Genomic DNA, 27,306 nt, shown 5'->3' with positions numbered 1-27,306 from the left:
ACAAATAATTACATAGACAGTTCATGATTAATTAAAGTTATGGTTATCACTAGAAAGGTATAAAATTAGAACTTGTTTGAGGTCACAAAGATAAGATAGGGGATTGAGCATTGCTCAGGCTTTTTCCATTCCTGAAGGGTGTTTGGGGAGATCTGAAGAGTTCATGATCTTAAGGAGGTCCACAGCTTGACCAACTACTTTCACCCATTTATACCTTAAAGAAATGCTTCTTGAACACATACCACGTGTCAGGCATCACACGTCTTAGTGCAAAATGGACATGACTGCTTTCTCCATGAAGTTCACAGTGTAATGAGGAAGACTGATTAATCACTACTCAAAAAAAATATGTAATTATAAACTACCATAAGAATGACTGAGAAAAAATTATGCGGTGTTATCACATAACCTATGGGAGAGACACCTAGTCTAGGAGTTCAGGAAGGCATCCTCGAGGAGAAGACATTTAAATAGAGATCTGAAGGATGAGAAGGAGATAACTGGGTAGGAAAAATGGTGGGGGTCGAGGATTCCATCCAGTAGGGTGAGGATATGTAAAAGCTAAGTCAGAAGGGAACCTGATGAAATTGGAACAACTAAAGGAAGATCACCATGGTCGAACTTCAGTAATGCAAGAGTAGCACAAGGTAAAGATAGAGAAGTAGATAGAAGCTAGAACCTATAGGTGCTTTAGGAATTTTGGTCTTAATCATCAGAACAAATGAAGTTACTGAAGGATTTTGAATAGAGGAGTGACACAAATAGATTTGCTTCATAAAAATCACCTCGAAAGTCATGTGGGGTATAGATCTCAGGTGGGGAGTTGGCAATAGCAGAACACAGGGGTATTTATACCATCATTCAAGTAAGAAATGGTGGTAGCATTTCCTGGGATGACAGGTGTGTATGAGAGGCTTGAGTCAATTTTGGAAACCTGAAGATCGTGGTTAATTTTGTCTGCTTAATGGAAATACTTCCATTATTCATGCAAATCGCCTTATCACCTGAATATGTTCTTGATTTGGCATTATGTAACCTCAATCTGAGTTGATTGTTAACAATGACTTTGATTTTGAAAGGTAATTTATACATTATCTATATTGACTAGCTCTTGGTAGAGATGTTTATTTTTTTTTTTTATTGTGTTATGTTAGTTACCATAAAATGCGTCATTAGTTTCTGATGGAGTGTTCCAAGATCCATTGTTTGATGCAGCCGTAATTCTTTAAGCATCTACTGTGCTAGCACTCTGTTAGCCCCTGCAGGACTTAGAATGATAACCAGGATATTATCCTTCCTTCAATAGTAAATGACCTAGTAATCTAGGCAGGGTGATCATAACGTACACACACAGATGACTGTGGTGTAAGATACGCTGAAGCCAAGTTTTACTGAGTTTCTACAAAAAGCAAAGATAACATTCTACTGAAGGATTTGAAGGATCAGAAAAGATACAGCATAAAAATGGACTTGGAAGCATGTGACACATTTGACTCCTGGAAGAAAAGTTATGGAAGGCTTGTTTTTGAAACTAAATCTAGCAGGATAAAAGATAATAATTACACTGATAACTGAGGCTGTTAGGATTTATGGAGACCAGATTGTCTTCCTTTAAGAAACAAGTTTGTAATGACATATTTCCATTTGATTTGCTTATTGGGCTGCACTCTTCACTTTGTAAAAGAAGACTTAATTTTTATAAAGCAGTTTTAAGTTTATTGTACAATTGAGAAGAAGGTATAGAAATTTCCCATTTACTCCCTGCCCCTGTAGCCTTACCCATTATCAGTATCACTCACCAGAATGGTACATTTTTACCAAGGATGAACTTGCATTGACACATCATAATAACCGTAAGTCCATGGTTTGCCTCACAGTTCTCCTTGTATTGCACATTCTGTGCGTTTGGGCAAATGTATAAGGACGTGTCTTCATCATTATAGTTTCATACAGAGTATCGTCACTGCCTTAAAAATCCTTTGCGTTCCGCCTAGTCATCCTCCCCTTATCTGTCCGTCACCATCTGTCATTGATCTTTTTATTGTCTCTGTCCTGTTACCTTTTCCAGCGTGTCACGTAGTTGGGATCACACAGTATGTCGCCTTTCAGACTGGCGTCTTTTACTTAGTAAGAGGCATTGAAGTCTCTGTATCTTACCATGGTTCAATCATTTCTTTTTAGTGCTGAACAGTATTCCGTTCCTGGATGTTCTACTCTTTTTTTTTTTTAATTTACCTACTGAAGGATAATTTGGTTGCTCCCAAGTTTTGGCAGTTATGGATAAAGCTTCTATAAACATCTGTGGGTAGGTTTTCATGTAGGCCTAGGTTTTCATTTCCTTCAGTAAACACCCAGAAGTGCAGTTGCTGGATCAGTCATATGGTGCCAGTCATACAGAATCTGCAGTTGTGTAAGAAACCATCAAAATGTCTTTCAAAGAGGCTTTACCATTTTGCATTCCAAACAGCAACGTGTGATCTCCTTTTGCTTCACGTCCTTGTCAGCATTTGGTGGTGTCAGTGTTCTGTCTATTCTAATAGGCATGTAGTACTGGCTCATTATTGTTTTAATTTGCATTTCTTTGATGACGTGTGATGTGATGTATCTTTTCATATTCTTATTTGCCATTTCTTCTTAGGTATGATCTTAGGTAAGATCTCAGTATCTTCTTTGGTGAGGTGTCTATTAAGGTGTTTGGCCCATTTTTTAATTAGGTCATTTGTTTTTTTGTTGTTGAGTTTTAAGAGTTTTATGAGTCCTTTATAGCATAAGTCTATTGAAAATATTTTCTGTCAGTCTCTCGCTTGTCTTCTCATTTCTCTTGATACTATCTTTTATAGAGCAGAAGGCTTTAATTTTAATGAAGTGCAATTTCAGCTTATCATTTATTTCTTTCATAGATGATGTTTTTGGTATTGTATCTAAAAAGGCATCAGTCACCATCCCCAAGGTCATCTAGGTTTTCTCCTATCTCCTAGGAGTTTAATAGCTTTCCAGTTTACATTTAGCTCTGTGGACCATTTTGAGTTAATTTTTTTGTGGACTGTGTAAGGTCTGTGTCTAGATTTACGTTTTGCATATGGATGTCCATTTGTTTCAGTATCATTTGTTGAGAGACTATATTTGGTCCATTGTGTTGCCCCTGCTCCTTTGTCAAAGATCTGTTGCCTATATTAATGGGCATCTACATCGATGTGTTTGTCTATTCCTTCAATATTATTGTACCTTGATTATTATAGCTTTATTGTAAGTCCTGAAACTATTTATTGTTGTGACATCAACTCAACAATATTTAACACGTTATGTATTTATGAAAATATAGCAGACATTCAGTGTCACCTAGGGACAGTGTTCTGTCAAATCAGGAATCCCTGGAAAATTTTTCTTGAAAATAATAGACTCAGTAATTATTTTATAAAAAGTGAATAGATGATTTCAAGTAAAACAGTAACTCAGTATAGATATGGTAGTGACAGATACAGAAAGTTTCCAAAGAACTTCGAGTTACTCATTTTGAGAGCTTGTTTGGAGGTTCTAGCAGGGGAGCGCAGCTACTCGTATACCCTTGACCGAAGAACGGTCCTCTCCTCTATCGGGGAAGGTCGTCCTCTTCGACCGAGCGCACAGCTTCGGGAGGGGCGCACATGGAGCGGTGAGGGAGGAAGGGACACCCGCCTAGCCAGCCAGATCAGCCGAATCAACCCTGGCGATCAATGGGGTGACAGATGTCGCAGCCAGATCGCCCTCACATCCTCGAGTTACTCATTTTGACTGGAGCACAGAGTCAATTAAAGTGGTAGTGGGGGATGAAAGTGTAAAGTTGGGAGCCCTGTCACTGATGACCCTACAGGACAGACTACTGGACAGCAGAAAGAAATTTTCAGTTGCCCACATCTAACTTGAAGATTTAGAAAGAAATTTTGACTGGGTATTTCAATGTATTCTTCTTTGTTCATATGACTCAGTATTCGATAACTTTTATGGTAGGTAACCTGGTGCCTGTCAACAGCATTTTCCACCTGGTTGAGATTCCTGGGAAGAAAGTGGAGTTTACGTTGATGGATCTACTGAGTGTTTTATCAGGAAAAAAGCTTTCTTTGATAGGCAGTCATTTGGAATCTATTTTCCCTCATTTGGGAGTAGTTCCCGGGCCAAATCACTGTTCTATTTATATCCATGACCTCCTTTCCGGTGCTGTATCGTCTGAGCACTGTAGAGACATTCTTTTAAGAAGTTGTATTTGGGTCAGAAAATCAACCAAAATGAATATAATTAGACAGATTTTTTTTTTTTTAAAGAATGAGGGATTTTTTGAAGTGGTTTTATGAGTAAATTCTTAAAGTTGTTTCCATTTGAATTGCTAAACCTTTATACACAATTGACTTAGATGTATTTAAGTAAACTCAGCAAACTTTCTTTGGGTCATTGAGTACCTACTGTGCTAAACGACTCTTAACATTTTGTGTGTGTTGGTTAGGTGGAGGGTATGTCTGGGCTACAAGTTGTAGTTTAAAGTTCTGGCAGATAAGGAAATGTCTAGAGAAGTTTACTGCCCTATGGATAAGGTAGAAGACAGAGCAGGAGTATATGGGATGGCTGTGGTTCAAGAGTAGGAGTGCTTTTCGTTCCTTTCTTCTTTTCAAGAGCTGATTGGGTCTTGAAAAAAAGTGAGTATTATAGTGTTTTTTAGCTCACATAATCTACCAGAAGTCTTCAAACTTTGGAAATCATAAAATATACCTGAGAGCGTGCGAAAATGAAGATAGCTGGGTCTTATACCTGTATTTTGATTTAGTAGATCTGGATGTGAGGCCTTGGGGATCTCACTTGAACCTTCTGGGTGATTTTTATGTAGGTGTTCTAGACTTCTCTATTTGGAAACTTGACAGTTCCAATCTATAAGTATAGAAATTAGACACAATTTAAAACATTCAATAAAACTCTTAAAGACCATCCTGCTAATATGCTAGGGTTCAGGTGTAGAAAAAGTTAAGTAAGTATCTAGTAGGTGGAGGGTATAGACACACACACAAACATGCCCACATACACTATCATGGCATCATGCTAGAGAGGGAACTTGACCTATTGGCTGTGTGTATTGCAGTTACAGACCCAGAAGGAGGGGGTAAAAAAAAAACCCTTGAAATTAAGGGCTCCTTCTTGAGCTAGGCTTTGTTTGTCTAGTTTGCTGTGATGGGAGCGTGCCCTAACATCTGTATACCCAGTGAGATAGAAATAGTTTTTCTTCTTCTCTTTGTGAGCCATCTTTCAAAATAATGAGCATATCCATGAGGTTTTCAAGGCTTCAAAAGAGTAAATAAACCTCGTTTCAACCTATCCTCTGAGTCAGGATCTCTGAAGATAATCAGGCTGTGACTTGAAAGCAGTCCTGGGGAAAACAGCAAGCCACTGACCGCAATGACAATGGACTTTAGGAGCGGATGACCTTTTATTTTCCTGAGAGTGTGCAAAGAGTCAGTGTCCGTGTACGGAGACTCCTGTCTGAAGTGCCAGTCTGGTTAATGACTCTGCCATATGATTTCCTGTGTGACAAGGGGTAACATCGCTAGAAAGTTAGAAGTAGTATGAGGTCACTCGAATGACTCATCACACCTTAGTTCTTCTTGCCGTTGATGGCACAGGGACCAGTCCAGAGTGCTAACCTTTGCAGCATTAACTCATTAATACATCAAAATAATTTCCAGGATCTCAACCTTTAACGTCATAAAATAAGACCCGATGGTGAAGGTGCTCATGTTGGATGACTAAAAGATTCTTTACAAAAACTGAAAAGGACAGCTGAATAATTTAGCTTTCTGGTAATCATATTGTATGGGAAAGAAATTAATATGTGGAGGTGGATTCCCAACATTGTGTCTAATTAAATTATGTTAAAGAGGTATAGGCTGCTGCTTGACACCGCCCCCCACCCACCCCATGGAAGATGGAGCCTCTTCTTGCTGAGTTGAAGTTACTGTCTAATCCCAGGAACTGAGACCAGTGGTGCCCCCTCCTTTAGAGCTGGGGTGGCAGGGGATAGCAGTACCCACTGCCCCATTCTGCCAGCATCACCCGTGAAGCGTCCGTTTTGTCCTGTACCTCTGGTACCGGTGAGCGACTACTTTCAGGAGGGGCTCCCTACCACACCCTGGTAATACTGGGGGGAGTGCCTGCAGAGATCTGGTTCACGGTGTCCTAGAGGTCTCGGGGGATGACTGACGTGTACACCTTCTTCATGGCGGTAGAAGCAAGTAGTGGATGGAAAGCTGAAGGAGAGACGGGAATGCCAAAGAAGGAAAAAGTGAAGGAGAAGATAAGGGAGTGATGTTCGTGAGAAGGGAATAGAGGTGGCGAAGGAAAATGAAATAGGAGGTGCAGGGGGTGGCAAGGCCCCGGCCCCTGAATGTGGTCTATTCAAGGACTCTCTTGAGTGTGGAGTAGGGACAGTGTGTGCCCAGGCTGACAGGGCCTTCCTCCGGCTGGAGCCCAGGTTGGGGTGAATGCAGTGGCCCCTGGGTGAGGCCACAGGATTCGTCAACCCAAATTTTCCCGCGTTGTGGGACCCCACCTGTTGAACTACCCCCCACCTAACAGCCATGCTTAAGGGCCATAAAGCAGATTGGCTAAGGTTTAAACTGATTACCGATGAAAGTTCAGACATCTCAGGACAGGCTACAAGTTCAAGGTCTCTTTTGAACAAACTCTTAGTGCAGAAACAAGGTGATTGTTAAACAATACGATGAGGTCCGATCTTCTGGAAAAATGTCATTTCCTTCCACTCTGAACATAAGGTCAGGGCACCATGCTCACGGCCGTCTTCTGTAGGAGCAGGACACCACCTGTAGCTTCTTCCCCTTATTCCCCTCAGACTGTCCCTGAATCTGGCAGAAGCGCTGTTGTTACCAAAGGGGAACTGTGGCCCAGTTCTTACAAAACTACCTACTGTGTGAAGGGAAATCAGACTACTTTCAGCAGGGAAGCCCATGGAGATACTCAAGCTATTTGAGTACTAGTGTGATTCACCTAGTTGTTCTTGTTGGACCTCTGTGTGACCAGTGGTGACATGTATGTGCTGTCCTTTCTGCATCATGGTGCCTCTGCTCCTTCGGTGCTCCCATCCACAAGAATGTAGCTTTTGTGGACATGGCCATCGTTCTGTCTAAGCCAAGGAAATGATGCTGAAGACAGCAGCACCTTCCTCTATACTGCTTGAACCTTTGTCTGATTCGGGGCCTTCCCACCTGCTGCTGCTGCTGCTGTTGCTGCTGCTGCTGCTGCTGCTTTTTCTTCTTTTTAAGATTTATTTATTTGAGAGAGAGAGAGAGAGCATGTGCTAGAGCTGGGGAGTGGAGGGCAGAGGGAGAGGGAGAAGCAAACTCCCCACTGAGCAGGGAGCCTGATGCGGGGCTCTATCCCAGGATCCTGAGATCGTGACCTGAGCCAAAGGCAGATGCCACCCAATGGAGCCACCCATCTGCTTCTAATGTAGGTACTTAGGAGCCATATTTAAAGAGGATCATTGTGTCTTCAAGAACCACAACCTCAAGACCAATGAAAAGCTAGGTTCACATTTAATGTCTGTGGCAAGTTGCTTATATTCCAGGGACTAATTCCATGGCCCTAAAACCTCTGGTTGACAACTACCACCTGAGTTTTAATCTTTGGCCAGCAGCCCCTTTCACCCACACTGCTGAGTATCTGGGAAAACTGGGACATAAAATCTGTGGAGAGCTGCCGAGCCCATGTGCGGTGAAGGGCAGTATGTAAGGGACCTCAGTCTACCCAAGACCAAAGTTCTTCCTGATTTTTTGCTATTGATAAGTCTTCATGAAGGTCTGTTCCATGCTCTGCCTTTTCTCACCAGTGTTTTGGATAATCTCTGTCCAGATCACCAGCAACCCCATTGGTTTAAAGGTGATGGAGACCTTCAGAACCTCCTATGGATTCAGACTTCCTACCAACACCAGAAAACTCTTCTGTCTAGCCCCTGTCCTTCAGGAGACATACCTGGGGACAGACAAGTGATTGGGCGGGCAGGTATGGCTTCATGCTCTCAGCAAGGGTGAATGTGGTACCCTTTCTGGGAATCACATTTTCTTAGCCACATCCAATGAGCCCCTGAAGAATGTGGCATGTTTCTTAGCCCCATTCCACCCACGTGACTGTGACTGGGTGACCAGGGGCTTGGGGAGATACCAGGAGAGAAAAGATGTTTCATCTGTAGACGTCGTCAGTCCGCCTGCACCTCATTTCAACACCTCTCTTCTCATCTCTGTCCCTCTCTCCTCCTTCCTCTCCTTCTCTTTCTGTTTTTAATCACTTTAGGGACCCAAAGCAGAAGGCAACAACTAGACGGCAGACTTTCTCATGTGCTTCTCCTCTTGATGCTATCTAGAGGGGGAGAGGGAGGTTGTCCAGTAAGATAGGCTGCCAGAGCTCTCTGACCCTCTGTTCTTCTACCTCCTCCCCAAGCTTTCTTTTACAACTCCTATGAAGTTCAAAAGAAGACAGACCCAAGACTGTGGGATTGAAGCACCGAGGTGGGTGTGAGTCCCGGAGGGCAGGGATTATTCATTGCCTCGTTACATGTAGTGCTCTTTTAGGCTCATCCTATCCCAGTACCACAACACACACGCTGGCCTCCTCAATGTGCCCACATTTCCAAGAAACCTCAGATATTTCATGAGCATTAGCCTGGAGAGGAGGGTAAAGAATGTAACAGAAACAAGATTCTATTAGGAACTAAAATTCTTTTAAATGATTACTTTAAAATGAAGTAAAATAAATAAAAAGGATGAGTGCACAGCTCTGAGAAGTTTACGTACATCACCTTTATTTTTGGAATAATGTGAAGACTTTTTTACTATGAAGGTTTGAAAAGATGATAATCCCAGCTGGGTAAATTTTTTAGTATGATAAAACCAGCTATAATAATATGTGGGGCAACAGTTGTACGTAATATTTTTAGTACATAAACCTCTTCTATGCTCAGAAAAGGATGCAGGGACTGTCCTTTCCATCTCGATGACTAAGTTAGCCATCTTGATTCTTCTCTAATGTCATTCGAGAACAGGTTGGAGATGTCAAAAATAACTGAGATGCATTATTTTAGATGGTGTCTGTTGTATTTAAGATCTTATTTAAAAAACACTGAGTCAATTGCAAAAGAATTGAGAACATCATCAACTTTTCAGACAGGTTTTTTGGTTTTGTCTTTTTAGTATGTTTCCAGTGTTCCCCTGTTTAACTGGCTTAACTCAAGGCAACAGCCCAGGAGCAAATGTAATGGCTGTCTAATGTTTTCACTTTTTCTGCTCCCTGGGAAGCAAAATCAGGTAATATTTTTGAAGGGAATCTGCTAAAATTTGCACATACACTTAATTCTGCTAAACTTGCCCAGACCTGAATTGGATGAAGGGAGAGGAGAGAACAGACCTTTTGTGGAAAGTTGCATTACTAAAGTGGTGGCATTTTGGTCAAGATTTTCAGGTTACGAAGCTGAATATATCTTTAAGGAAAGAGAAAATATCATATATTACCTGCGCTTCACGGACATCTGGATGTTTGAAAAATTTTAGCTATTTAAAGTTGTTACCTATTCTTTCGTGTGCTTACTAGTGCTGCTCGTCAAATATTTCTGGCTCGCGTCTAGGCACAAGGGTGGTTGACTTTTCCCATCCTCTTTACATTAAGCATGGCTGTGTGACTTGCTCTGGTGAATGAGTCTTGAGCAGCTCTGTATGTCACCCTTGGGAGAAAGCTGCATAGGCTAGCAAAAAGTTTGTCAGCCCCTCTCTTTCCCTGCTGTGACAACCAGGTGGGGAGGTTCTGTGAGCCTTGTTCCTAGAGTTAAGAGACATGACACCATGTTTCTCGCCTGCCCTCTAATCCTGTAACCCACACGAATTCATAGCATGAACCAAAAATAAGCTTTTGTTACTTTAAGGCATGCAGATTTGGAAGTGAGATTGTGACTGCAACATAATCTGGCCTAGCATGATGGAACCATCGTTTATAGTTTTTCTATGTGTTAGGTGTTCATTAGGAGTTGTACATCTTGATATAGGCCATTATTTTTTGACATTTGTTTCTTGCCTAGTTCTTGATCGTATTGTTTCTGAGAGTTAAATTGACTTCAGATATTTGGGAACTAAGTAGTGTAAAAGCTTGCATGATCACATATAGATTTTAATGTGAATTTGCTCTTTCGTATATACATTTAGCTTACACTTTATTAGATTCTGTGTCATATCCACTGGAAACCTATTGGTCCATCTCCTCCATAGTCTTACATTTCACACTGCTGAAAGAGAAAGTGCTACATGTAACTCACCTGTTTTCTTATGGTACAAATTCTAGAAATACATATTTCGTGGAAACTCAATAAACTTTTACTGAAATGATAATGAGGATGATAGTTGTTGAGGAAGAGGAAGATAGGATTTCAAGATGTGGTCATGCCTCAGAAACATGCATATTCACTGGGGCTATAAAGCAGTTTGTTTATACAAATCATTTATTGCCTATGTGTTCTGATACCTGAAAATCAGAAGTTAGTTTCAAAGCACATAGCTCGCAGCATGTGGTATCTGTACACAATGGAATATTACTCAGCTATGAAAAAGAACAAAATCTTGCCATTTGCAACAACTTGGATGGAACTAGAGGGTATTATGTAAAAGTAAGTCAGAGAAAGACAAATACCATATGATTTCACTCATATGTGGAGTTTAAGAAACAAAACAAGTGGGCCAAGGGGGAAAGAAAGAGACAAACCAAGAAACAGACTCCTAGCTACAGAGAACACATTGCTGGTCACCAGAGGGAGGTGGGTGGGGGGTGGGGGGCACAGGTGATGGAGATGAAGGAGTGCCCCGTCATGATGGACGCTGGGTGATACATGGAAGTGTTGAATCACTCCGTTGTGCACCTGAAACAATATTACACTATACGTTACCTGGCATTTATATAAAAACATCAAAAAATCAGGGTATAGAAACACAAAAGGATGAGATAATTATGAGGATTAGAAGAAATTGTTGTTTCTAGGGGGACAATGGTAGGTTGACACATTTTAGAGATTAATTATTTACTGGTTATCTTTCTCGGTGGGAATTCTTTGAGGGAAATATATTTCAGCCTTCAGAGTAAAACCTTTGCTGACTCAGAATGCATTGTTTTTCTTTTCTTACCCTGTGATTTTATTTCCATTTTTTCTGGCACAAGAAGACAGGTCTTGAAGTGAAAATGTTGAAAATCATGATAGGTCTGAGGATATTGGAAAAATTTTTAATGTATATTTCCTTATAAGATTTTGGTGATCAGATGGCCTTTTTGGCATTCCTAGCTTAACTGTTCTCACCATTTTCCCTAAATTAGCACCTACAGAACTTAATTCAGTGCATATTTTCATTCGACATGAAATCTAATTATGGCTATTAAATCTTTAATAACATATTTTGTAAGTTTTGGTATATTTATGATAGAAGCATCTCTAGTCATTCAGAGGCAGTTTTTTCCCTGCACACATATACATGGTGTTCATGAAATGAATGGTGACAATGAATACACAATTAGAATGACTTATTAAAATCATGGTAAACATGGTTGATTAATTTGTTTATTTGGTAGATGTTTACTAAATAGCTGTATTTTAGAAACCATGGTAAGCATTATGAATACAGAGATGAAAAAAACATGGTCCCATTCTTATAAAGCTGACATCACAGTTGCAGATACATCTTGATTATAAATGAAAGCCTGTAGTAAAAAGGTATGAAAAGTGCTGTTGAGGCAGAACAGAGGAAATGGTTAATTCTGTTAAAAACCAATGGAAGGACTCTGGAGGGTTCCATAGACCAAGTATTATTGGATTTGGACATAATATTTCATCACTTTGCTCTAATTAAAATATTAGAATTATGGAGGATTTTATCACCAGATACTTTTTTAAAAATTTGAGTATAGTTGACACACAGTGTTACATTAGTTTCAGGTGTTCAGCTGAGTGATTTGATGGGTTTATACATCGTGCTGTGCTGACCACAGTGTAGCTGCCCGTTGCATTGCTGTATTCCTCGTGTTCTTTTAATTCCCTTCACTTACTCATTCCTTACTGGAGGCCTCTATCTCCCGCTCCTCTTCACCCATTTTACCCACCTCCCCTCCCCTTCCGCTCTGGCAACCAATAGCCCTCTATATTTATAGTTCTGCTTCTGCTTTTTGTTTGTTTATTCATTTTTTTAAGATTCCACTTATGATTGGAATCATAAGGTATTTGTCTTTCTCTGACTTACTTCACTTAGCATAAGACCCTCTAGGTCCGTCCGTGTTGCCTCAAATGGCACAATCCCATCTTTTCTATGGCTTGTAATATTCTAGGGTGTGTATATCCTATGTTTTCCTTATCTTTTCACCTACTGATGGACACTTAGGTTGCCTTTATGTCTTGACTCTGTAAATAATGCTGCAGTAAACATTCATGTGCATATATTTTTTGAATTAGTATTTTCCTTTGCCTTCGGTAAATACCCAACAGTGGAACTATTGGATCATATGGGGTTTCTATCTTTGAGTGTTTGAGGATCCTTCATACTGTTTTCTGCAGTGGCTGCACCAATACACATTCCCATCAACAGTGCATGAGGGTTCCTCTTTCTCCACATCCTCATCAGCACTTGTTACTTCTTGTCTTTTTTATTTGGGCCGTTCTTACAGGTGTGAGGTGGTATCTCATTGTAGGTTCAATTTGGATTTCCCTGATGATGAGTGATGATGAGCATCTTTTCATGGGTGTGTTGACCGTCTATATGGTTTTTTGGGGGGAAAGTGTTTCATGCAGTCCTCTGCCCATTTTTATATCAGATTATTTGAGTTCTTTAGTGTTCGGTTTTGGGAGTTCTTTATATTTTTTGGATATTAACCCCTTATTAGTTATATCATTTGCAAAGTATCCAATAGTATACCACCATATACTTTGGATAATTAGAGTACTTTCCTCTGAAAATTAGTTGTGCCTAGTTTTTATACTGTGCTTTATGCTTTGGAAATTTGGGGATTTTACCCAGGGGTAAATACTTAATCTATTTAACAAAAGCAATGAATATTCAGAAAGGATGCTGACAATAAAATTAGAATAGGGTCTGAAAAAACTCTGGTAGTGTCTGTTAAGTCTTTAATTGTAAGATTATGTATGGGTTTCTGCACTTCAGCTTCTCATCTCGCAAACATAAGCAATATTGGAAGTTTGAAGGAAACAAGAGAGTGGCTTTGTACAAGGTCATTATTTGGAAATTGGTCAGGCAAAATACTGGCAGTTTTTTGTTTGTTTGTGGTGTGTGTGTGTGTGTGTGTGTGTGTGTAGTATAATTGTTCTGTATTCCAGTTGTTCCCAATTTCAATGATCATCTATGGTGATAACGTTGATGAACAGCCCTAGAGTGATGACTGTGTTTGACGGTAGCTGTTTGCAAACTCTGCTGTGATTACACTCAGTTGTCTAATTGCTTAATTTATTGATGTTCTGCTGACATGTTTTCAGCAACATTTGTGATTGCACATAACTAATGATTTCTCTTCTGGCTCATTATCATATGTTTGCATTTGATTTGTCTGCTGGTTGCAGGTGGAAACAATAGGTGATGCCTACTGTGTTGCTGCAGGACTCCACCGGAAAAGCCTCTGCCACGCCAAGCCCATCGCTCTGATGGCCCTCAAGATGATGGAGCTTTCAGAAGAGGTGCTGACACCTGATGGAAGACCAATTCAGGTAACCCTCTCTGCAATTTGATTTGAGTAGTAACATACTTTTTACTGGGAGGGGCAAGACATCCCATTCTGAGTTCTACCTACGTAACTTACACATTAGACAAGTAGATTACTCAAAGATGAGGTTAACTAGAGATAACTCATAGATCCAGGGAAAGAACACAAGGAATGATGTCAGAAATGGGAAAATGTATGTGAAAGGCTCATCACCATGGAGAAAAGAAAGAGCTAAAGGACTAGACCAAGGAAACACTTGTCAGTGACCAACTCAACACTGCCAAGCAAGGATGGTAGTGAGAATCAGAATTGGAGAGATAACCCAAAAAAGCACAAAATGAAGAGGAAAGAAAATGGCAGATCTTATCTTTCAGGTAGTGTACAGGTATTCCTCATGAAGCCTCTGCACTCAGGGTTACTTCTGCTTTTTTTTTTTTTTTTTAAATGTGGCAGAGCTTGAAGGTTGGAGCCAGTAACTAAGAAAATTTAGAAGTGGTAGATAATTATCTCCAGGTACACTGGACTCCTTTTGGTACTGATGGCTTTCCACAACCTAAGATCTGCCTCAAAGAATGGGTGAGGTCACCTGCCTGTAGTCTTGCCAGGACCCCATGGATCCCAAGAGTATTATCACTGTGAACTCTTATAAACCAGAAATTGTGCATTTGGAGAAGTAACCATGAATGTAAGGTGGTCCTTTTATAATAGCTCATCAATCTTGAGTTAAAAATATAGACAAAAGAAAGCCTCAAAATGTGGTACGTTCCTGATTCTGGAGTTATGGCAAATTAGATATTCTGAGTGTCCCTTCTGACTAAAATTATTAAAGTGCTTTTAAAAATGTAAAGAAATATTTAACACTATTTAGCATGTTTAAACCTATTGAGCATCTCACTGAACTATTGGGAAAGAAAAATGCCAGTTACCTTATTACATGTGTGAACTGACAAAATCTAAGGGTGAATTTAGAGTAGCTGCTGTCATGAGCTTTGATAACAGGAAACTAAAACAGCACTTTTTTTCTGGAGGAAGTCAGCTTCGATCCCATCTTCAAAGAATTTCCACAGGTAAACACTCTGGGAAATGAATGGCTAATACTAAAAACAAAACAACCCCTTCACCACCACCCCCCAAAAAAACCCCAAACCCACACCTTCTCAGAAGAATTCAAAGTATTATGGTGAGACCGAGTGGGAACAACAGATAAGAAAAACAGTGAAGTGTTGTCAGATACCAAAATTTTCAGAGGAAATCAAAATGACAATGTTTGATATAATTAAAGAAAAGAAGAAGCTTAATAATATGAGGCAGGAACTGTAGATTTGAAAAAGAACCAGAGAACTGCTAAGCCAGCAACATAATACTTCAGAAAGAAAATGGTCAGTGGTTGAGTTTAAAAGTAGACACACCCAAAGGAAAAATTAGTATTCTGGAAGTGAGAACTGAAGAAATTACCCATAATTAGGTCCAGAGAGTTAAAAATGTAATATAGATAATGTAATACAGATAATATAGATAAAAAATATATCTAATATAGATAAAAATGTAATGTAATAGATAAAATGTAATATATGTAATATTGATAATAAAGATAATGTAAAATATAAAATATGTGGGAGGTATAGAGTACAGAGTGTAAAAATGAATATTCAGTTGGGCTTCCAAATGTAGGTACAGAGGGAATGCATAAAAGGGATTTTTTTTCTGGAACAATTAAAAGACATTAATCAGTTCTCAGACAGAGTAATCCTAAAGGGATTCTACGAAGGTAAATCATAAGAATTAAAAACTAAACATGCCTTGATACTGCCATACTGCATCAGAGAAAGGGGGAGTGACTAAATGACAAAGGTGACATTTTAACTAGGGAAAGGATAGGCTGTTCCAGGAAGGGTTGGGAAGAGCTGGTTATGCACATGGACAGAAGTATTAAAACTGGATCTCTACTTCATGAGTCTGTACATTAAGTAATCCCAGTTGGGTTAATTATGAAGGGCCATACTATGAAACAATAAATCTATAATTTGGAGTTTTTAACTTAGTGGAAGGAATAAATTTTTTCATAAACCACTCTAGTTAAAAGTTATTAAATTATAAAGGAAAATATATATAAGTCTTACTACACTAAAGTTAAAACCTTCCTGTTTATCAGATAACACCTTAAAAGGATAAAAATATGATCTCCCTGATATGAGGAAGTGGTGATGCAACATGGGGGCTTAAGTGGGTAGGAGAAGAATCAATGAAACAAGATGGGATTGGGAGACAAACCATAAGTGACTCTTTTTTTTTTATTTATTTTTTTATTTTTTATTTCCAGCATAACAGTATTCATTATTTTTGCACCACACCCCGTGCTCCATGCAATCCGTGCCCTCTATAATACCCACCACCTGGTACCCCAACCTCCCACCCCCCGTCCCTTCAAAACCCTCAGATTGTTTTTCAGAGTCCATAGTCTCTCGTGGTTCACCTCCCTTTCCAATTTCCCCCAACTCCCTTCTCCACTCTAAGTCCCCATGTCCTCCATGCTATTTGTTATGCTCCACAAATAAGTGAAACCATATGATAATTGACTCTCTCTGCTTGACTTATTTCACTCAGCATAATCTCTTCCAGTCCCGTCTATGTTGCTACAAAAGTTGGGTATTCATCCTTTCTGATGGAGGCATAATACTCTATCCCCAGGGGTACAGGTCTGTGAATCACCAGGTTTACACACTTCACAGCACTCACCAAAGCACATACCCTTCCCAATGTCCATAATCCCACCCCCTTCTCCCAAACCCCCTCCCCCCAGCAACCCTCAGTTTGTTTTGTGAGATTAAAAGTCACTTATGGTTTGTCTCCCTCCCAATCCCATCTTGTTTCATTTATTCTTCTCCTACCCACTTAAGCCCCCATGTTGCATCACCACTTCCTCATATCAGGGAGATCATATGATAGTTGTCTTTCTCTGCTTGACTTATTTCGCTAAGCATGATATGCTCTAGTTCCATCCACGTTGTCGCAAATGGCAAGATTTCATTTCTTTTGATGGCTGCATAGTATTCCATTGTGTATATATACCACATCTTCTTGATCCATTCATCTGGTGATGGACATCTAGGTTCTTTCCACAGTTTGGCTATTGTGGACATTGCTGCTATAAACATTCGGGTGCACGTGCCCCTTTGGATCACTACGTTTGTATCCTTAGGGTAAATACCCAATAGTGCAATTGCTGGGTCATAGGGCAGTTCTATTTTCAACATTTTGAGGAACCTCCATGCTGTTTTCCAGAGTGGCTGCACCAGCTTGCATTCCCACCAACAGTGGAGGAGGGTTCCCCTTTCTCCGCATCCTCGCCAGCATCTGTCATTTCCTGACTTGTTGATTTTAGCCATTCTGACTGGTGTGAGGTGATATCTCATTGTGGTTTTGATTTGTATTTCCCTGATGCCGAGTGATATGGAGCACTTTTTCATGTGTCTGTTGGCCATCTGGATGTCTTCTTTGCAGAAATGTCTGTTCATGTCCTCTGCCCATTTCTTGATTGGATTATTTGTTCTTTGGGTGTTGAGTTTGCTAAGTTCTTTATAGATTCTGGACACTAGTCCTTTATCTGATATGTCATTTGCAAATATCTTCTCCCATTCTGTCAGTTGTCTTTTGATTTTGTTAACTGTTTCCTTTGCTGTGCAAAAGCTTTTGATCTTGATGAAATCCCAATAGTTCATTTTTGCCCTTGCTTCCCTTGCCTTTTGCATTGTTCCTAGGAAGATGCTGCTGCGGCTGAGGTCGAAGAGGTTGCTGCCTGTGTTCTCCTCAAGGATTTTGATGGATTCCTTTCGCACATTGAGGTCCTTCATCCATTTTGAGTCTATTTTTGTGTGTGGTGTAAGCAAATGGTCCAATTTCATTTTTCTGCATGTGGCTGTCCAATTTTCCCAGCACCATTTATTGAAGAGGCTGTCTTTTTTCCATTGGACATTCTTTCCTGCTTTGTCGAAGATTAGTTGACCATAGAGTTGAGGGTCTATTTCTGGGCTCTCTATTCTGTTCCATTGATCTATGTGTCTGTTTTTGTGCCAGTACCATGCTGTCCTGATGACGACAGCTTTGTAATAGAGCTTGAAGTCCGGAATTGTGATGCCACCAATGTTGGCTTTCTTTTTCAATATCCCTTTGGCTATTCGAGGTCTTTTCTGGTTCCATATAAATTTTAGCATTATTTGTTCCATTTCTTTGAAAAAGATGGATGGTACTTTGATAGGAATTGCATTAAATGTGTAGATTGCTTTAGGTAGCATAGACATTTTCACAATATTGATTCTTCCAATCCAGGAGCATGGAACATTTTTCCATTTCTTTGTGTCTTCCTCAATTTCTTTCATGAGTACTTTATAGTTTTCTGAGTATAGATTCTGTGTCTCTTTGGTTAGGTTTATTCCTAGGTATCTTATGGTTTTGGGTGCAATTGTAAATGGGATTGACTCCTTAATTTCTCTTTCTTCTGTCTTGCTGTTGGTGTAGAGAAATGCAACTGATTTCTGTGCATTGATTTTATATCCTGACACTTTACTGAATTCCTGTATAAGTTCTAGCAGTTTTGGAGTGGAGTCTTTTGGGTTTTCCACATATAGTATCATATCATCTGCGAAGAGTGATAATTTGACTTCTTCTTTGCCGATTTGGATGCCTTTAATTTCCTTTTGTTGTCTGATTGCTGAGGCTAGGACCTCTAGTACTATGTTGAATAGCAGTGGTGATAATGGACATCCCTGCCGTGTTCCTGACCTTAGCGGAAAAGCTTTCAGTTTTTCTCCATTGAGAATGATATTTGCGGTGGGTTTTTCATAGATGGCTTTGAAGATATTGAGGTATGTGCCCTCTATCCCTACACTTTGAAGAGTTTTGATCAGGAAGGGATGCTGTACTTTGTCAAATGCTTTTTCAGCATCTATTGAGAGTATCACATGGTTCTTGTTCTTTCTTTTATTGATGTGTTGTATCACATTGACTGATTTGCGGATGTTGAACCAACCTTGCAGCCCTGGAATAAATCCCACTTGGTCGTGGTGAATAATCTTTTTAATGTACTGTTGAATCCTATTGGCTAGTATTTTGTTGAGTATTTTCGCATCTGTGTTCATCAAGGATATCGGTCTATAGCTCTCTTTTTTGGTGGGATCCTTGTCTGGTTTTAGGATCAAGGTGATGCTGGCCTCATAAAATGAGTTTGGAAGTTTTCCTTCCATTTCTATTTTTTGGAACAGTTTCAGGAGAATAGGAATTAGTTCTTCTTTAAATGTTTGGTAGAATTCCCCCGGGAAGCCGTCTGGCCCTGGGCTTTTGTTTGTTTGGAGATTTTTAATGACTGTTTCAATCTCCTTACTGGTTATGGGTCTGTTCAGGCTTTCTATTTCTTCCTGGTTCAGTTGTGGTAGTTTATATGTTTCTAGGAATGCATCCATTTCTTCCAGATTGTCAAATTTATTGGCGTAGAGTTGCTCATAGTATGTTCTTATAATAGTTTGTATTTCTTTGGTGTTAGTTGTGATCTCTCCTCTTTCATTCATGATTTTATTTATTTGGGTCCTTTCTCTGTTCTTTTTGATAAGTCGGGCCAGGGGTTTATCAATTTTATTAATTCTTTCAAAGAACCAGCTCCTAGTTTCGTTGATTTGTTCTATTGTTTTTTTGGTTTCTATTTCATTGATTTCTGCTCTGATCTTTATGATTTCTCTTCTCCTGCTGGGCTTAGGGTTTCTTTCTTGTTCTTTCTCCAGCTCCTTTAGGTGTAGGGTTAGGTTGTGTACCTGAGACCTTTCTTGTTTCTTGAGAAAGGCTTGTACCGCTATATATTTTCCTCTCAGGACTGCCTTTGCTGTGTCCCACAGATTTTGAACCGTTGTATTTTCATTATCATTTGTTTCCATGATTTTTTTCAATTCTTCTTTAATTTCCCGGTTGACCCATTCATTCTTTAGAAGGACGCTGTTTAGTCTCCATGTATTTGGGTTCTTTCCCAACTTCCTTTTGTGGTTGAGTTCTAGCTTTAGAGCATTGTGGTCTGAAAATATGCAGGGAATGATCCCAATCTTTTGATACCGGTTGAGTCCTGATTTAGGACCGAGGATGTGATCTATTCTGGAGAATGTTCCATGTGCACTAGAGAAGAATGTGTATTCTGTTGCTTTGGGATGAAATGTTCTGAATATATCTGTGATGTCCATCTGGTCCAGTGTGTCGTTTAAGGCCTTTATTTCCTTGCTGATCTTTTGCTTGGATGATCTGTCCATTTCAGTGAGGGGAGTGTTAAAGTCCCCTACTATTATTGTATTATTGTTGATGTGTTTCTTTGATTTTGTTATTAATTGGTTTATATAGTTGGCTGCTCCCACGTTGGGGGCATAGATATTTAAAATTGTTAAATCTTCTTGTTGGACAGACCCTTTGAGTATGATATAGTGTCCTTCCTCATCTCTTATTATAGTCTTTGGCTTAAAATCTAATTGATCTGATATAAGGATTGCCACTCCTGCTTTCTTCTGATGTCCATTAGCATGGTAAATTCTTTTCCACCCCCTCACTTTAAGTCTGGAGGTGTCTTCGGGCTTAAAATGAGTTTCTTGGAGGCAACATATAGATGGGTTTTGTTTTTTTATCCATTCTGATACCCTGTGTCTTTTGACAGGGGCATTTAGCCCATTAACATTCAGGGTAACTATTGAGAGATATGAATTTAGTGCCATTGTATTGCCTGTAAGTTGACTGTTACTCTATATGGTCTCTGTTCCTTTCTGATCTACCACTTGTAGGCTCTCTCTTTGCTTAGAGGACCCCTTTCAAGATTTCCTGTAGAGCTGGTTTGGTATTTGCAAATTCTTTCAGTTTTTGTTTGTCCTGGAAGCTTTTAATCTCTCCTTCTATTTTCAATGATAGCCTAGCTGGATATAGTATTCTTGGCTGCATGTTTTTCTCGTTTAGTGCTCTGAAAATATCATGCCAGCTCTTTCTGGCCTGCCAGGTCTCTGTGGATAGGTCAGCTGCCAATCTAATATTTTTACCATTGTATGTTACAGACTTCTTTTCCCGGGCTGCTTTCAGGATTTTCTCTTTGCCACTGAGACTTGTAAATTTTACTATTAGGTGACGGGGTGTGGGCCTATTCTTACTGATTTTGAGGGGCGTTCTCTGAACCTCCTGAATTTTGATGCTCGTTCCCTTTGGCATATTGGGGAAATTCTCCCCAATAATTCTCTCCAGTATACCTTCTGCTCCCCTCTCTCTTTCTTCTTCTTCTGGAATCCCAATTATTCTAATGTTGTTTCGTCTTATGGTGTCACTTATCTCTCGAATTCTCCCCTCGTGGTCCAGTAGCTGTTTGTCCCTCTTTTGCTCAGCTTCTTTATTCTCTGTCATTTGGTCTTCTATATCACTAATTCTTTCTTCTGCCTCATTGATCCTAGCAGTGAGAGCCTCCATTTTTGATTGCACCTCATTAATAGCTTTTTTGATTTCAACTTGGTTAGATTTTAGTTCTTTTATTTCTCCAGAAAGGGCTTTTATATCTCTCGAGAGGGTTTCTCTAATATCTTCCATGCCTTTTTCGAGCCCGGCTAGAACCTTGAGAATTGTCATTCTGAACTCTAGATCTGACATATTACCAATGTCTGTATTGATTAGGTCCCTAGCCTTCGGTACTGCCTCTTGTTCTTTTTTTTGTGTTGAATTTTTCCGTCTTGTCATTTTGTCCAGATAAGAGTATATGAAGGGGCAAGTAAAATATTAAAAGGGTGGCAACAACCCCAGGAAAAAATGCTTTAACCAAATTAGAAGAGATCCAAAATCGTGAGGGGGGAGAAAGGGGATAAAAAGAGGTTCAAAAAGGAAGAAAGAAAAAAAACGAAAAAAGAAAAAAAAAAAAAGAAAAGAAAAGAATTAAAAAAAAAAAAAAGGAAAACACCTAAGAAAAATGTAAAAAAGAAAAAATATATATATTAGATAAACTAGTAAAAAATCGTTAAAAAAGAAAAAGGTAACAGTTAAAAAAATTTACCCGAAGGCGAGAAAAAAAAAAAAAAAACAAAAAATGAAAAAGAAAAAAATTAAATTAACTGCAAGACTAAAAAAAAATCACAGGGAAAAGCCATGAGTTCCGTGCTTGGCTTTCTCCTCCTCTGGAATTCTGCTGCTCTCCTTGGTATTGAAACCGCACTCCTTGGTAGGTGAACTTGGTCTCGGCTGGATTTCTTGTTGATCTTCTGGGGGAGGGGCCTGTTGTAGTGATTCTCAAGTGTCTTTGCCCCAGGCGGAATTACACCACCCTTACCCGGGGCCGGGGTGAGTAATCCGCTCGGGTTTGCTTTCAGGAGCTTTTGTTCCCTGAGCACTTTCCGTAGAGTTCCGGAGGACGGGAATACAAATGGCGGCCTCCTGGTCTCCGGCCCGGAGGAGCCGAGAGCCCAGGGCCGCACTCCTCAGTGCGCCCTCAGAGAACAGCGCCCAGTTTCTCCCGTCTGCCTGACCTCCGGCCGCGCTCCGAGCTCTCCGAGCCTGCGACCAGTTCAAGGTAACACCGAGCTGTGAGCTTACTGTCGGCTCTGTCTCTGTAGCCGGCTTTCCCGTTCGAATACCCGCAAGGTCTGCGACACTCAGACACCCCTGATCCTTCTGTGACCCTGCGGGACCTGAGGCCACGCTGAACCCGCGTGGGCTTCGCCCCGGTTTAGCCTCTGGAGCGATGTCCCTCAGCAGAACAGAATTTTAAAAGTCCTGATTTTGTGCGCCGTTGCTCCGCCGCTTGCCGGGAGCCGGCCCCTCCCCCCGGGGTCTATCTTCCCGTCGTGGATTCACTTCTCCGCCGGTCCTACCTTTCAGAAAGTGGTTGTTTTTCTGTTTCCAGAATTGCTGTTCTTCTTCTCTTCGATCTGCCGATGGATTTTCAGGTGTTTGCAATCTTTAGATAAGCTATCTAGCTGATCTCCGGCTAGCTGAAGTAGTCTCAGCCTGCTACTTCTCCGCCATCTTTCATAAGTGACTCTTAATCTCACAAAACAAACTGAGGGTTGCTGGGGGGAGGGGGGGTTAGGAGAAAGGGGGCGGGGTTATGGACATTGGGGAGGGTATGTGCTTTGGTGAGTGCTGTGAAGTGTGTAAACCTGGCGATTCACAGACCTGTACCCCTGGGGATAAAAATATATGTTTATAAAAAATAAAAAAATTTTAAAAAAAAGATAACCACAGACTAGGAGAATATTTTTAAAAGATTTTGTTTGTTTATTAATACAAGTAGGAGGATTAGCAGAGGGTAAAGGAGAAGCAGGTTCCTCGCTGAGCAGGGAGCCCATTGTGGGACTTGATCCCAGAATCTTGGGATCGTGATCTGAGCCAACTGAGTCATCCAGGCACCCCTAGGAGAATATTTTTGCAACATATTTAACCACTTAAAGTATCTTTGCTTAACCTCATGAGTAAGTGAAAGGATGCATATTGATGGCACCCTACTCCGGCTTTCCCACCTACTAGTTTGGTTCAGCTTTGAAGCCATGACCATGCAATTGTCAGCGAGGGTCTGGAGCAGCAGGAAATCATGTACAGCTGGTGGCAGTGTGAATGGTGCCGTGTCCGTGACATTTACTAGGGAAGTTTCATTTGTGCTTTGCCTACCACACAACAATCCCTTCCCTAGGTGTTTGCCTAGGGAAGTAGGAGGAGGTGTGGCAGAAGTCCTAAGAGTGTTCACAGCAGTACTTTGATAGGTGCCTCAAATGGAAATAAGTCAAATAACTGTCCAATAGAGTAGATTGACTGTGATAGATCCATGCCATGGTATACCATACAGTTGGGAAAGTGACTACATGGATGGATGTCAGAACTTCCCAGTGAACAAAAGAAGCAAATCATAGAAGAATGCTATAGTATTTTTCCATTTAAGTAAGTTTCAGAACTGGGGGCATTGAAACAATATGTTATTTAGAAATATCCACATCAGTGGGAAGGTGTGAGGGATAAAAAAGTGAATGATTCATACAAATTCAAGGTGGTGCTTCCCTCCAAGGGAGAGGAAGAAGATTGGGGCAGGGTTCATTCGGTAGGGTGCAGGCAGGGGTTGAGGACAGAATGACTCCTTTTACCGCTGCTATGTATACAATACATTTACGTTTGGTGATTTTTAAAATGCAGAAAGAGAGTTTTCTAACCATTCCTATCAGTAGTGAAAATAGGAAAGCATGGAGCATTGAAAAAATAGTTTCAGTCCCCTCAAGACGTAATTAACAAGTTATTCGAGTGTGTGCACGACACGTCTCCCATGGGCAGCGAAAACAAACAGGAAGGATACAGCCTCAGATATGCTGCCAGGTCCAAATATACACACTCCAGATTGAATTCCTATCAGTTCTTAAATTTTCAAGAATACTACCTGGGCAGTCTTGCCCAGGGTTGTTTTTCTACGTTGATTTTCTTTTATAGGAGATAGAAGGTTTGTATTGATTCAGCCCTGTCAAAGCAAAGTTAAATGACCATAGAGCAAATGGTGTTTCTCATGGGCTCATCCCTATTTTCATTTGCGGGATATAACATTACTCTGTCTTATGAATTAGATAGTCTTATTAAATCAGAAGGGAAAATGTCTATAAAGATTTAATAAGAATGCAGAGAGAGAGTGCAAAATCATAAAACCACCTTAATAATTTTAGCTTCATTACTAATTCATATTATTTGTGTGGTTTGGGATTGTTTTTGGCATATTAATTTGACTTTGAATTGGCTTCTGACTTGGTGCCATGGGAACATTTCTAGACTTATTGAAAGAATCTTTTATTAAAAATGCTTGGGCATGCAGTAGGGTTGTTATGTGATCAGCTGACTGTTTACTTCCAGCTGTGTAAGTTTTAGGCTGTTTAAAATTTAAGCTCTTTGAGCTGCAAGAATTACTCAAAAGAAAACTTCCCCAAACCTCTCATATTTTGAAAAATAAATTGATAATGTTTATATGACTTTATAAACCTTCCAGGCACCCCTCATGACAGGAAATTAGGTACCTGAATTACCATTTATAATTACTCCCAAATGACTGGTAATGTCCTTGAATCACTAACTGTAAAAATGGGTTACTTAAAAATTTTTTTTAAGTGAAAAAAGAACATAATTTCATTTATTCACTTTGTGATACTCAAGCAAATTAGTCTTTATAAATAGTGAAACTCAGAGGCTAGTTATAGACCACAGGTCTATACAGATAGACCACAGGTCTATCTACAAAGCATACACAAACATGGTCTATTTATTTAACAAATCTGAAAGACCAGCCAAAGTGATTTTAATGAAGCTTCAGAGAAAACCAACCCTGTTCACACCTTCATCTTGGACTTCTAGCCCCCAGAACTATGAGAAAAACTTTTGCTTAAGCCATTCACTCTTTTTTTTTTTTTTTTAATGGCAACCCTGGTAAACTAATACAGCCTCTTAAAATATCTTATTGTTCCAGCAATGATAGATTTTGCTAATATATATCTAGATTTTCTTAAATCTCTAGTTATTCACAGTTCTTGTAGCCATGATGTCAGCAGATTTTAATTATTAATATTTATTAAAAGTGCTACCAGTAAAAAAAAAAAAAAAAGAGTCCTTTTAAAAATGATGATGAGCATTTTTAATACTTTCTCAATACAGTGTTTATTCTATTGGCTGAATTTATAGAAGTGTCAGCACTATTCTTACTCCATTTTTTCCCTCCCTGGAGGAAATCTGATTTTCTTACATCTTCAAGAGTAGACACTTGACAAAAAGTAATACCAAATTTATATTCTTTCTCCTGTGAGCTAGCCATATTGTGATTTTACTAGAAAATTGTATGATTTCATGCTGTTCTTTAGCCTTGTGACCCTAATCTTACCAAAGTATTTTGAATAGTTTTTAAGGCAGAAAGACTAACTTTCATTAATAATTTAGCCACTATTTAATGACTATTACAAAATATTTATCACTGCCTACGCTTTATTCCTTGAAAATGAAAATGTTAATAGGGAAAGAGAAGCTGAACTGAGAATTGAGTAGGAAATGTGATTAAATATATTTTGGGAAGACAAGTGGCATTTTCATGACTTAAGGCTTTTGAAGAAGATTGAGTTAGTGTGTCCGACTATCTGGGTTTTACTTTGGGACTTCAGTTTTTAAAAAATATTTTCATCGAATTTTATCATATAGGCACACAGATTCAAATTTGCTTCATCCATTTAGAGAACACGGTACATTTTATGTAATGAGGCAATTATACAGAGATGGTGAAAGAGACTTAAAAAAACAATGTATGAACGTGTTGACGTGTTGTAATACTAATATGTTTAGCAATCTTAATTGCAGATTAGGGAAATGCTGTGAATCATTTCTAACTGCCTAGTCCAAAAGCAGGAATATTAACACACAATTTACATATACTTACAATTTGCATGTAATAAAGTAAATTGTACCTCCTTTAAGCTTCAACTTCATCTTCTAATGAGCTTATAGGATTTCTTGAGATTATGAAATAATTCTCTAATTAATTTTTAAATGCTTATTATTTATAAAGGAAGTCTGATATTGTTACTTTCATATTTGGAGGGATTTATTCTTTGCAGATATTGGCAGTATTAAATTAACCCCATGAGAATAGGGCCCAAGACTGTATTTAGAAAAAAAGAAAAACTATTGATAATTGTTTATGGATAAAATTGTAGTTTGTGCTTTGAACCTGAAGTATGTATACTTACTTGAAATGTTCTACCTCCAGAACTTAACCCTAAGGGGTCAGAAAGAACTAGTTAGGCATTATGTGAATTCACTGTTGGGACACGGAGCCCAACTATTCTCACATCCCACGTTTATGCAGTAGATACTTTTGAAATTACTTTTGATCTTTTAGGTAACACAAATAGTCATAATTTTAGTAAATGACTGTTTTATTGCGGGAGTAATGCACAAAATTACTAAAGAAGTTTTTTATAGTACTTACAGTATAGTGATTTTACTGGTAAAATTTATGGCTAAATATATTTGCTAATCTGTTCCGTTCAGTGTATTTATTTGGTACTAGAAAGAGGTTTCTGTTTTGTGAAGAATGTGTTTATTCATTGAGAGTTTACCAGTAAATGAGGTGATCATAGAGTCTCCTCCGTCATGTGCTGCTGTTTAATTACTAGAACTCGAGTCTTTATCTTCTGTCCAGGTCCTCTCACTAATACTCCCCTCAGCTGGTTATGAAACTCCTCCGTTCAGCCCATCCACTTCACACTTCACGTGACAGCAGTGTGCAGTTGTTTAAGTCCCCACTCATCTGACAAAAATTTTCATACTGTTTTTATTTATTTCCTTGACTCTGTCAGCTGCAGTTACCTTTAAATTCTTGGCTTGATAAATCTCTTCTCTAGAGTCTTGTGGTCCATTATATTATCTGTCCTTTCACTTAATTTTTGGCCATGTTACATCTCTTCTGTGCCTAAATTATTGATATTTTTTGTTGGAGAGTTAGCGATTGCGTATAAAAATACTGTAGAAATAATTTCCCTCCTGTGG

The 27,306-nt window shown here is 39.4% G+C and overlaps 1 protein-coding gene across 2 annotated transcripts in view; it reads left to right on the top strand.

Annotated features, from left to right (window-relative positions):
- Positions 1-27,306, top strand: part of GUCY1A2 (guanylate cyclase 1 soluble subunit alpha 2) — a 344,066-nt gene that overhangs the window by 198,346 nt on the left and 118,414 nt on the right. For both annotated transcript variants that reach the window (XM_032359443.1, XM_032359442.1), the window contains exon 6: positions 13,625-13,768. In XM_032359443.1, coding sequence (XP_032215334.1) covers positions 13,625-13,768 — 144 coding nt within the window. The remainder of the gene's footprint in view (positions 1-13,624; positions 13,769-27,306) is intronic.

Source organism: Mustela erminea, chromosome 9 (genome assembly GCF_009829155.1).
Source record: "Mustela erminea isolate mMusErm1 chromosome 9, mMusErm1.Pri, whole genome shotgun sequence".
Classification (NCBI taxonomy): domain Eukaryota; kingdom Metazoa; phylum Chordata; class Mammalia; order Carnivora; family Mustelidae; genus Mustela; species Mustela erminea.
This window is presented reverse-complemented; position numbering and strand designations above follow the sequence as displayed.